The sequence below is a fragment of the Schistocerca gregaria genome, chromosome 3, assembly GCF_023897955.1.
Source record: "Schistocerca gregaria isolate iqSchGreg1 chromosome 3, iqSchGreg1.2, whole genome shotgun sequence".
Classification (NCBI taxonomy): domain Eukaryota; kingdom Metazoa; phylum Arthropoda; class Insecta; order Orthoptera; family Acrididae; genus Schistocerca; species Schistocerca gregaria.
This window is the reverse complement of record NC_064922.1, coordinates 807,077,983-807,091,248: the sequence shown is the minus strand read 5'-3', so window position 1 is coordinate 807,091,248 and position 13,266 is coordinate 807,077,983. Positions and strand designations below refer to the sequence as shown.

General features: G+C 38.2%; 1 protein-coding gene across 1 annotated transcript in view; it reads right to left on the bottom strand.

Annotated features, from left to right (window-relative positions):
- Positions 1-824: 824 nt before the first annotated feature.
- Positions 825-13,266, bottom strand: part of LOC126354371 (E3 ubiquitin-protein ligase rnf146) — a 52,225-nt gene continuing 39,783 nt past the window's right edge. The window contains exon 3 of the mRNA XM_050003958.1: positions 825-7,367. Coding sequence (XP_049859915.1) covers positions 6,832-7,367 — 536 coding nt within the window. The 3' untranslated portion in view covers positions 825-6,831. The remainder of the gene's footprint in view (positions 7,368-13,266) is intronic.

The following is a 13,266-nucleotide window of genomic DNA, read 5'->3' as shown; positions in this document are numbered from 1 at the left end:
AACAATGTGAATGATATCCCAGCAAACAGAAGACCATGAGTTATCTGTCAAATCGTTCCTTCCAATATAAAATGCCAGATCACGTGCAAGTAAAGTCAAAGTGAATGTATACTCGCAGTGTTACTCTATATTTACTATCTGTATTAGAAGACATAACACGACTGTTCTGATACAAAGTAATACTTTCTATTCATTTGTAGGTAGTTGGAAACAGTTCAAAGGTTTACAAATTTCCAGCCCAAGACACAACTGCAGAGGAAACGAAATCCACCGTGTGGAATCTGCATGGTCTACGAAGAAAACATAATTACAGGTGCTGCAATTCAGAATTTGAAGATGGCCCCTCTATACATCCTAGCATAGCAATAGCTGGAGCTTTGTAAAACCACAGTATTGGAGAAACAAATCTGGTGGTTCCCTGCTACTGCCTATTTATCCATTTGGCTTGATGAGCTTTATTTGAGTTTGTAACTGCCTTCTGAGTCTGAATAGCTCCTGATGATGTCTGCAGCATTGGAGCCTTGGATCCATACAACAAAAATCATGAAAGATATAAAAGGCCATCAAAGCCTGCATCTTACTGATTTTTGTGTCCATTTTGACACTATGCATTTTGCTTCTCTTGGTTATGATAAATATAGGCACCTCGTGAAACATAAACCAGCAGAGAGGAATTTAACGCTTCTGTGTCAACTGTAATTACTGTAGTACCTGTTTACCGTATCACTAATTTCCTGAGATCTTCCAAGTTTTCCAACACATGTACACAAATAAAGTGGTAATACTTTGTAAACAGAACAACTGGAAAATGATAAAATTAACAATGAGCATTAATTACATTTAATAGTAAAAATTCTTCAACATAAATACATATTTATTTGTAATTACTGAAGAAGCTGCACACATTTTTAAAGGACACTTATATTTATAAAACACTAATTGCAGTTTTAGGAAGCTCATTTCATACCACATGGTTCAGTCGTTATCAAAGATTTGTGTACATGCATAATGTACAATTCATGATTATGACACATTTAAAATTAACACAACAGAGAGCAATTGAACTAGCCTACCATTTCACAAATAACTACTTATTTCCAAAATAAAAAACTAAAAAAAACTAAAAAGACAAAGTTCATATTTTTTCCTTATATGAAAAGTAGTATCAATAGATAACAATAGCAGTGATGGAAGACATAAACAGGTTATACACTGATTTTTGTGCATGTATTTGAACTAGCAAGAATATCAACAGTTTCTTTACTACGACACAGACACAAGAACAGCGTATTTGCAAATTAGGTTGTTTTGCAGTTTAGATCTCCTCATTGAAAAATAAATACAAACAACTTCCTGCATTGTAGCCTCACATTCAGTTATTTATTCATAGTGCTTAATAAACACTATCCACAGGGCATATACTCTGACACCAATGCAATATTTCACAAGTGTGTTACAACTTAAAATTATCTAAGACTTTCCAACATTGCATATCTCAGTCATTATTAGTGACAACTCAGCATGGATAATTAGGTAACTGTGCTGATGTTTAAAGAAATGTGATTCAAAAGGTTTAAGCAAATATAATCAGAAACTAAGCAATGGTAATAGCATCATTTTCATCATGGAAGAAATGATTTAATGTCCAGTAATTAATGGGTTTGTTAGAGATGGGGCACAAACTCAGGTAGGGCAAGGATGGGGGAAGGGAACTGACTGTAATCTTTTCAAATGAACCATCATAACATTCTCTTAACTGATTAGAAGAAAAAAATAATCCACTGCCTCAACAATTACCACCATGCTTTGTCTCAAAAGTACATACTCTGAGACGTGGCGTTACAATTAATGCTGATGCAAGAATTTAAATGCCAAGTTCAAAACAGAGCACTACAATAAAATGTTACTTGGCAAAGATTAATAACCACTGTCACATAGCAACTGATCTCCTGATTAAGGAAGTACTTATTACAAGTTTAATAGGTTCGTTGATAACTCATTGTTGTCTCTGTTAAAATTTACCCCACTACACAAAGAAATACAAGCAAGATACAGTGACATTAACAATAAATTGTATAAAAAGTGCGTTCACTTGAGAAAAGTATAAAAGCCCATGGCAGAGTTGCTGGCTAGTAATTACCTTTATGTGCAAAAATCTTGGTACCGCCGAAAGACAAGCATGAAAGTACAAATGACTACCTCCGCTTCCAAAAATATTAGTTCCTTCCTTGGGTACAAAAGAGGCCGATTGGAGAAGGTTGAAAGGATACATTCTCTACGTTTCCAAGTCTCATTATGGAACAAATTTTTGTAACTACAATATAGCTGGTAAGGGGAGGGGAGTTGATGGCAGCTTACGGTTCTTGCTCATCTGACTCTTTGTCAAATCTGAATTGCATTCAAACCATCTGGCAGTGTATTTTTGAGAGAAGACATAAAACACTGGTGGTTATCGTCTGTCTTTTGAATGGGGTGTTAGACACAGCAACATACATTGAGATGAGTGGGCTGTGTGTCAGCATCAGATTCTTTCTCACTTTGATTCCATAACACTACTAAATCATACAACATTCTTTGCGACTATGTACTTCACCCCCCCCCTTCCCCTCCCCTCTCCACACTAGTAACTCCTTTGCATTTATATGCACTCATTAGCTTTACACCTTTGCAGTGATATTTCAGTCAGTCATTCAAATGAATCTTGTACATGGCCAGCATATTCTTAGATATGTTTTTAAAATGTTTGTATCTGTTTCTAAAATAAGTTTAATTTTTTTTCCGAGACATCAGCCTGATGGTTTGTTTGATGTGGTCTACCACAAATTCTTCTCTTGCGCCAACCTCTTCATCATAAAGTAGCACTTGTTCCCTACATCCTCAATTATTTACTGGTTTTATTCCACTCTTTGTCTTTCTCTACAGGCTTTATCCTCTATATTTCTCCCCGTGGTACCACAAAGGTATTCCCTGATGCCATAACACGTGTCCAATCTCTCCTTGCCAGTGTTTTCCAAATGTTCCTTTTTTTACCAACACGATAGAGAATCTCCTCAATTTCTCAACCCACATAATACTATTTATTTTTGATCTACAGATATTTAATTAATCAACCAGCTTTCTTGATGTATGGAATTAAGTAAATAAATACTTTTTCAAGTGTAATTTTACCCTTCTGCAACAAATAATTTTCAGCAGTTGCTACGTCTGATGCGTACTGGAGATTCATAATACAGTATAAACACTCGTGACTGTCCATTATTGGTGAGAGTACTATCATACAAATAAGCATCATCATCAACTTCATCCAAGTGTATTGAGAGTTGTAGAATTCTTTGAAGAAACTTAATGAAGAACTTCCATGCATGAGGCATCTGCAGTGTACTGAACCACAATAAATTATTTTTGGATTCTGGGGGGCTAACAGTAACTCACTCTTCACAAACATATCTTAACATCCCTTCTTCTGTCCTGGGAAGTTTTCTCCAACTCATACAGGAGAGATCATATTTCATGGGAGACTCATAATCAGAATGTAACTCATTTTAAGTGACAACTTTCAAAAAGTATGAGAATGGTCCAATACATAGGCAAAAAGAGCTCTCTCAGATATATAAGTATCTCGTGCAAATTAAAATTTCAGTCTACATACAAGAGAGCATCAAAGCTTTCAAAAGTCACCAGTAACTGGAAGTACCTGCATTGTTGCACTCTGAATTAGTTTCGAAATGAAGGCATATTGTTATATGGTCGGTGAATGGAATGCGAAGAGTAATAAGGTTTTTGGTTTAAAGAAAATGTTCTTGCTTCTATTCTTCATAAACTAGTGGACGTTTATGGAGCAAGTGCAATCTACCAAAACAAGTATAGTTTTGGTGCAAGGAATTTGGTAAAGACAGAACAGATGTGCGAGATGAGCAAAGATCAAGGTGACCAAGCACATCCACCTCAGGTGACAATCTGTAGAGTATTGAAGGACTGATTCTAGCTGATCCACTGCATTCCTGTGAGACAGACTGTACAAAAACTCAACATCTCTATTGGGAATGTAGCGGATAGTATGCACAACAGAAGGATGTGGGTTTTAAGGGAGAGGGTAAGGAGTCATTCCAATCCCAGGAGCGGAAAGACTTCCCTTAGGGGGAAAAAAGGACAGGTGTACACTCGCACACACACACATATCCATCCGCACATCCTTTTTTCCCCCTAAGGGAATTCTTTCCACTCTCAGGATTGGAATGACTCCTTACCTTCTCCCTTAAAACCCACATCCTTTCGTCTTTCCCTCTCCTTCCCTCTTTCCTGAAGAAGCAACCATCGGTTGCGAAAGCTAGTAATTCTGTGTGTGTGTTTTGTTCATTGTGCCTGTCTGCTGGCGCTTTCCCGCTTGGTAAGTCTTGGAATCTTTGTTTTTAATATATTTTCCCATGTGGCAGTTTCTTTCTATTTTATTTGTATACAACCTTGGTTACACGTGATTTGACCTGGCATTTCCAATGGACTGTATTGGAACACGATTCCTAGCGCCTGTATCTCACAGCAAGTGATTTTCATATCTTCCGATTGTTGACATTCAGGATGCTCCCTACACCAGGACCCTGACAGTTTTAACAGAGTGGTTTACCAACAGAATAAATGCTTGGACAACTGTGTGCACTATGTCAATAACTTCGTGTCTCCCTTTGGTTTTTTGAATAACCATTTTTTGCTGAGAGCTTGTTATCTTACTTTTTGTACCATCTTCATAAGTTGCCACTCCTGTCTGAGGAGGAAGTCATTTCATGACAATATTATTGCCACAAAGCATGACTCTTGCACGTATGACCAACAGCTTTATGATCTCCAAATCACTGAACAATATAAAAAAATAGGTTTTACATATTCGTAAGCAACCAAAGAATTTCCATATCCATACAACAAATATTTTTTATAAGATTAGACCTAAAACTTAATAGATAAACTGTATGTTAATAAGCATGTTATTAAGAAACAAATAAATTAATGCCAAGGGAATGAATTTCAAAGGCAAAATCTGTGGGTTAATTGGGAGTGGAAACATGCACAAATTTATGAAAATGATCTACATGTAATTTGCCTAATATGCCATCTCCATATTCAGAAGAGGTAATTTTCAAATTTTCTGTAAAACGGATATCTTTTATTACGCTCTTGTTATAATAAAAATTATGTTATGGACACAACACTTCGTGAATAAAATGTGTTAACAAAAAGTTCAGAACTTTTATTTGAAAAAGTGTAAGCTCGCACCTATATTCTAATTTATTCCCTTCCCTGGTAATCGTGGCCATTCTTTGTTCATGCTCCAAAAGTTACGTGCTAATAAATTAAAGCCTTGAGTGGTGTACTTGATTCCTAATGTTTTCTAGTGTGGTTTATTAACACTTCACAATTATATTTTTCTCTTCAGAAAGGCTAAATCTCTTTAATAAAGATTACTTGCTTCTGAAAGGTAGGACTTAAATTTGCTATAGACAACACCAAATGATTCCAAATAGTGAATTTTCTGTCTGACCTCATCTCATGCTCAATTTAGATATATTTCCTGATCTTATAAATATGTATTCTGTTTTGCATAATGGGTGCATCTAACAGTGTAGCAAAAAATTAAATTTATAAACCTATTGTAAAATTATTTTTCAGCTGAGTGTTTAAATCAGTAAATTCCCTACAGGCTCTGCATCAAGACAGAGTCTGGAGAAGCCTTACTTAATTAGATAAAGGACAATATTTTGATTTGGTCTCTGATGCCCAGGGAAAGAAAGAACAGAAATAATGCTACAAAAATTGATGTGACAACCATTTAACCAAATTATTTTAGGAGTGGGAAGAAATGATCACAGACTACAATGAGATTCTTCTGACAAATTCATGCTCATACCACTAAACAAAGTTCCAGAATATTACACTTTCACTTGTGAAATTGCTTTCCATCCTACAGAGTTTATAACAAAATAAACCAAGAACACAAAGAAAAAGTTACAACATTATCTAAATTAAACAGTAACACTCCAAATGCATTTTAAAATATTAGAAATCTCTCATTTTCAAAGACAAATCATAATCACTGCAACTGTAAAACTACTTGGAACTGACATTCATATTGAATACTGGACAACAGGAGATAACCAAATAAAGAGAAGAGTGATTAACTAAAATAATGAGAATATTATTCATATTTTTCTCATATAGTGTCTAACTTTGTTGTATTCTTTATACAGGTAAGTTCCACCAAAAATTTTAACTATGATATACATATCTATCCTTATTTTCTAGAAATTACATCTTATCAACTCTATGCTCATGGCACTGGCACAATTAATATTTCAACACTTGCAAAAATTTTGTGACAAAAATAATGTATTAATATAATTTCACGGCTTTTTCTATCAAAGTTATATAGTTCATTACAGCTTGGGTCCACTTGACATACACCAGCAATTACGTATATAACAATGTGGCACCATCAATCTAAAACATCCTCATGCTTTCTATAAAAATGTCTCTGTTATTTGGATGCTGCCAGTAGCTCCTAAAGGACATTTCAAAACTTTATGACATAAGACAAAAATAAATAGCTAACACACAAATTCACTACCTTGTTTAATACTGTTTCTAATCACAAGACATTCTTTTCTGGCATTGCCTTTGACAGTATTTTGTCTATCTATAGATAAAAATAGGGACGAGGGGGATGGTTTTCTTAACAGACAGCAAATCGTTGCTCATTTACAATCACAGTCAAGTTCCATATGATACAGAGAAAGGCAAGGAAAAAAGAACTTAATAATTATTCTATGGAGTTCAAAAAATCAGCTATAGCCTGCTATCTGAGTTTGAAGAAAAGTTAATTATGGCAGCAGTAGCAGCAGACAAATCTGGGAGTGCAGAATCTTCATCCCCACTGCCACTGCTCTCTGAGGAAGAATGGTGGCGCACACTGAGGATCCGTATTTGCTCTATAGCACGTCGTAATGAAAGGTGTCTGTCTGGTGTGGTGCTTCCACTGGTTGCACCACCAGCAGGAGTCTGTGGTGTATTTGTGGGTGGCACAGGTGTGGTTGCACCATCACTCTGTCCTGTGGCAGTTAGGGATTGGGGCGTGGGACTCTTCGGGCGATCTTCTCCTGTGCCAGATCCAAGTCTAAGCCCAGCCACACCCTTCTTTGGAATGGTAGCGAGATCACGTTTTATACGTCTCCGCCTGGACGGGTCATTTTGTCGAACTTGCAGCATGTCATCAAAATCAGCTACATAAAGGAAGCCTGCTATGAGCAATTCACAAATCCTTTCCCCTTTCTTATAAGCTGTCTCCAATTCGTGACTGGTCCGTTCATCATATTGCCACCAACCTAAAACAGTAGGAACAACATTGTGAGACAAGCAATGAAACTTGGGAGTTGAAGCACAAGAAATATATTAGTATTAATGCAAACAGTTAGACAGCTAGCAACACGGATATAAATTGTAAATCCATACATATTATAAAAATGGAGATACATATTATGTATGTATGTATATTCCAGATCTCCTTCTAAATCATTTGACAAATTTGAAACAAACTTGGTACAAATATCACTTACTGCCTGTCAATCATCATCACTGATGTGGTACAAACAACCACAGGGGTGGGCTTGAAAAAGCAGTGTAGCCCACAATGTGCAAAGAGCCAAACTTTAGTCATCCAGTATTTGAGAATGATAGCACTTAAAAACTTGCAACAAACTTTACAAGTAATTTCAAACCATTGCGAAACATTTTCTCACTGACAACCACGACAAAATGATGAAAGGAAAAAAGACTGATTGCTTACTACATATTCGCTGTTCATGCAGTAAAACTGCCGCATGAAGCCTGATGTTTCAATCTGTTACTTCTTTATTACTAACTCTATTCCCAACACATTTCATAAACGGTACCCACATATACTACTGGCTGTACCTGCAAAATTGTCACCACATAGCACATAGGTCAGGAGATATGACATCATAAACATTGAGCTGCATGAAAATGAAATTGCAGGGCAAAATTTGCTAGAGATACATGTGAAATTTGTGTACAAATACATGTGAGATAGAGATACAAGGGGCATCCAAAAAGAAATGAGCCAGAGGCATAATTACAGAAACCAGTACCTGTCTGTTAGAAGTATTGACCCAGGCTTTTGAGACACTTGCCCCACTGTAACACAAGGTGGTGAATGGCTGTCTCACAAAATTACCGGGACTGTGATGTTAACTAGTTCTGCACGTACAGCTAGACGTCGTCATTTGAGATGAATCGTTTGCCCCTCAGAGCCTTTTTAAGGGGACCAAAAATGAGTAATCACAGGGAGAGAGAGGTCCGGACTGTATGGAGGGTGGCCAAGAACCTCCCACGTGAATTTCTGCAGGAGTGCCGTGACTGTGTTGGCCGTATGAGGCTTTGCATTGTCAAGGAGCAGAATGAGCCCATGGGTGAGATTGGCTGGTCATTTTGATTTGATCGCTTGGCATAGGGTGGTCAAGGTTTGTGAGTAATGCATTCACTATTGTCCCATGCTGCAGGAAGTGAATCAGAAGGGGGCCACCTTGGTCAAACGATCCAGGGGCAAATGATTCACCTTGGACGACGACATCCAGCTGTACGTGTGGAACTGATTAACATCGCAGCCCCGGGAATTTTATGAGACAGCCATTCACTACCTTGTGTCACAGTGGGACAAGTGTCTCAACAGCCTGGGTCAATACTCCTAACATGTAGGTACTGGTTTCTATAATTATGCCTCCGGCTTGTTTCCTTTTGAACGAGCCTTATATGTTAAATATATGTGAAATGGGTAAAGAGCTCATCTTAAAGCCCTGAAATGATTCCAATCAAATCTGGTACATATATTAGTTACAGTTTGGAAACAAATACTGAGGGGTAACTGCTGCCAGCCTCCTATTGTTGGGGCGTGCATGATAACGTGGAGAGAGAAGGGAGGAGGACGTTAGGAGTTGGGCAGGAATAAGACAGGTAGGAGGAGGAGATGAACAGAAAGAGAGAGAGAGAGAGAGAGAGAGAGAGAGAGAGACAGAGAGAGAGAGAGAGAGAGAGAGAGAGAGAGAGAGAGAGAGAGAGAGAGAGAGGAGGAGGGGGAGGAAGGGAGAGAGTGAGGGGGAGATGGACAGGCAAAGGAAAGAGGAGATGGACAGAGAGAGGGGTAGGACGAGATAGGCAGAAGTAGGGGAAGGAGGAGATGAACAGACAAAGAGATAGGAGGGAAATGGACAAATGAAGGGAAGAGGAAGAGATGGACAGGGAGAGGGGGCAGATGACCAAAGAGAGGGGGAGGAGGAGATGGGCAGACGGGAAGGAGCAGATGGATAGAGTGAGGAGTGCAGGAGGTGGACTAATACAATGGAATAAATACAAACCTGGTCAATGCTGGTTCTCAGCTAGTCGATTACAAATCTGCACTTTTGACAACTCTACTTCCTATTCTGAAATAATGGCTGCAAAACACACACAACCAAACCAAAGAAATGTAACAACTATCACAAATTCCTTAGTACTGGGCTATGCATAACACATTTGGAACAGCAACATGTGAAACAAAGGAACAACACTTATCTATAGCAAATAAAGGTACAGAAGTTTGGCCGTGTAAATGTTCTTAACACGTAGTACACCCCAAGGAATGAAAGTTTAGCACTGATTCTGTCTTGAGCATTAATACAGAAATGAAATGCCATTGTTTCATTGCTCACTTTTTATCAATCACATGAGAGATAATCTACCACTGTCCTTGTTAAATTCGCAAACAGGTAGTTCCCCTGGACAATATTAACCTTTTAGAAGGTACAGTTCCAGCTTTTGTAACTGCAGATTCCTTCTTCTGGGAAGGAACAGAAATTACTTATGGGAAGGGTAGATCACCACGTGAACAGGAACCTCACTAGTTTTTCTATATCCACAGCAACACAAATTATGACACTCACATCACTCATTAAGTTATGCAGTAGTGAACCTATAAAGAGTAGAGTAAATTTGGGACATCATAAGGAAGTTACTCCCATGACAGTGCAGTGACAATCAGGAAAAACGTCTGCGTCAGCCTATACACAATGGGAAAAACAACACAATTCATAGCATCAGCCATCACATTTTCTGCTACAATAAAACAACAAAGTACATGGACAAAATAATAGTTCAAATGAAAGCATATGATATGGAAATATTGGCCTACAAACACGGAACTGTAAATCTGTAGATTTCCTAATGAGGACTGTTAACTTAAGGATGGATTAATTAATGAGGAAACGATATTGTGAAAATGATAGTTGCTACTCACCATATGACGGAGATGCAGACAGGCACAGCAAAAAGACAGTCGCAAAATGAGCTTTCGGCCAACAAGGCCTTCGTTGAAAATAAACAACAGGCACACACACACAGACGCTCAAGCAGACGCAACTCACATACACATGACCATAGAGTCTATGGCAGCTGAAGCTGAAGCCTATCTGCAATTTAGCATCTCCATTATATGGTGAGTAGCAACTATCCTTTTCATAACACTGTTAACATACCATCCTGGATTTTCCATTGTTTAATGGGAAAACTAGTAGACAATGGCTCAAATTCCATGTTGCTACTTACAGTCTACATTAAGAACATATCCACTAGTACACAAAGTCTTATATTAAAATGTCACTTCATTGGGTGCTTTCCTGCCTTTGTGACGAAACAAGCTGGGATATTTTTACTTCTCCTCTTGTTCTGCCATCTGCCTCCTTAAATTCATTTTTTCTCTTTTAACTAATTATCATTAACATACGTGAGTATAATCTGCATTATCATAAAAGAAATAGGTTGACCCTTAGTTTTAAAGAATATACCACCATATCTAATTCTGTGCTTAGTTTTATGTATGTAATTGATTTTATAATTTATTTAGAGAATTCCTAGTAAGTATCTTTTCTTATAGGGTAAAATCAATAATTGTTTTGTAACTTTCTATTAGCGACGTATAAACAAATATAAATTCTGTACAGATTATAAACATTTAGGGGAACAACTAAAAGTATTCTTAAAGGATCTATTTGGCTCTATTCAAAAACAAGTTAGCAAAGCCGGCCCTTAATTAATTCCAATGTAATTAATGGTTTTGTCAAAAGTAATGTTTGCATAATAATATCTGTTAATTTCATCATTCAAACAACTAAAGGCTTAACTCTTGTAGTAGAAAAAACTGTTACAAAGATTGAATTTTTCGATGTATTCAGTTGATTTAATGAGTCAGGTTATAATTTTAATTTCTGTAAATTAAACATCAAACAATGTGTAGTTTCAGTGCCTATTATTGTATTGATATATAAGGGTCCGATTTTTGGTCCCGAGACAATCAGTCCACACCCGAGTTTCAGACGAGGAACACGCATTGGTTAGATCAACAACAATGCATCAACTTAACTGTGAAATAAGTGTAGCACAAATAGGCTGTATTAAAGCAATGACAGTGTCTGTTCAATTTATTTGAAAGACTGTTAAATGTGTGGTTACGTTTTTACTGCTTGTAGATGTTCAACGGTAAACTAATTGTAGCAGTATGTTGATGTTTGCCTGCGAACTATTAATGAGGCTTATCAAAAGTTAAAAAATAGTGCACTGGCCACAATAACTGTGTGTATTGTAGGGGTTGTGAACAGTGAATGTAAAGAACTGTGAAACAGAAATGTGCACATGTCGGCTATCCCATTTTAAGTAGTCAGTGTTTAGCATCCATTCCCTGTTTTTCAGCCAGTGTAGCAACACAGTATGTCGACACCGAGGACAATCAACGAAGAAATAAAGCAGGCCAATGTCACACATTGAGTGCTCCGCAACAACTGATATTTTGAGTGCCTTGTATATGATTATGCTGCTCCTCTGAACTATTGGTTCAAACATAGTAAGACCAGAATGAGATTTCCACTCTGCAGCGGAGTGTGCGCTGATATGAAACTTCCTGGCAGATTAAAACTGTGTGCCCGACCGGGACTCGAACTCGGGACCTTTGCCTTTCGCGGGCAAGTGCTCACCAACTGAGCTACCAAAGCACGACTCATGTCCGGTACTCACAGCTTTACTTCTGCCAGTATCCGTCTCCTACCTTCCAAACTTTACAGAAGCTCTTTTGCGAACCTTGCAGAACTAGCACTCCTGAAAGAAAGGATACTGCGGAGACATGGCTTAGCCACAGCCTGAGGGATGTTTCCAGAATGAGATTTCCACTCTGCAGCGCAGTGTGCGCTGATATGAAACTTCCTGGCAGATTAAAACTGTGTGCCCGACCGAGACTTGAACTCGGGACCTTTGCCTTTCGCGGGAAAGTGCTCATCAACTGAGCCACCGAAGCACGACTCACGTCCGGTACTCACAGCTTTACTTCTGCCAGTATCCGTCTCCTACCTATCAGCGCACACTCCGCTGCAGAGTGGAAATCTCATTCTGGAAACATCCCTCAGGCTGTGGCTAAGCCATGTCTCCGCAGTATCCTTTCTTTCAGGAGTGCTAGTTCTGCAAGGTTCGCAGAAGAGCTGTAAAGTTTGGAGGGTAGGAGACGGATACTGGCAGAAGTAAAGCTGTGAGTACCGGACGTGAGTCGTGCTTCGGTAGCTCAGTTGGTGAGCACTTGCCCGCAAAAGGCAAAGGTCCCGAGTTCGAGTCTCGGTCGGGCACACAGTTTTAATCTGCCAGGAAGTTTCATAGTAAGACCAACTGAATGGGTTAACAATCACTCCAAGGCCTACCACATTCCATACTGTGAATCAATAGCTATACTGCATGGCTATGACAGAAAGCCAACATATTGGAGTTATTTTCACCACCACATAATCTCGGGCACCGTAAATATTGCTGCACTATGAAATCAACATAGTGCTAACGCCCAACAGAGAGTCAATCAACTTTTGTCAAGGACCATGCCCGTACAACAATTTATTGTAAGGGGCAGTCAAATGAAAACAAGACAATGGAAAAAAGTAAGTAAACTGTTTATTTCAGAAGTAATTACTATAACTTAATACATTTATACCACTATGAAACAAAATGATCAATCCCTTCACAGAATAATTTTTGTGGCTCTTACAGACCCATAACTGTACCCAGGCATGCACCTCTTTGACCAAATCGTATTGACAACCAGGCATCTATTTCTTCAGAGCTCCGAAAATATGGAATTTGCACTGGGAGAGATCCAGACTGTATGGTGGATGTATAAGTGCTTCCCAGTGAAACTTCTGCAGC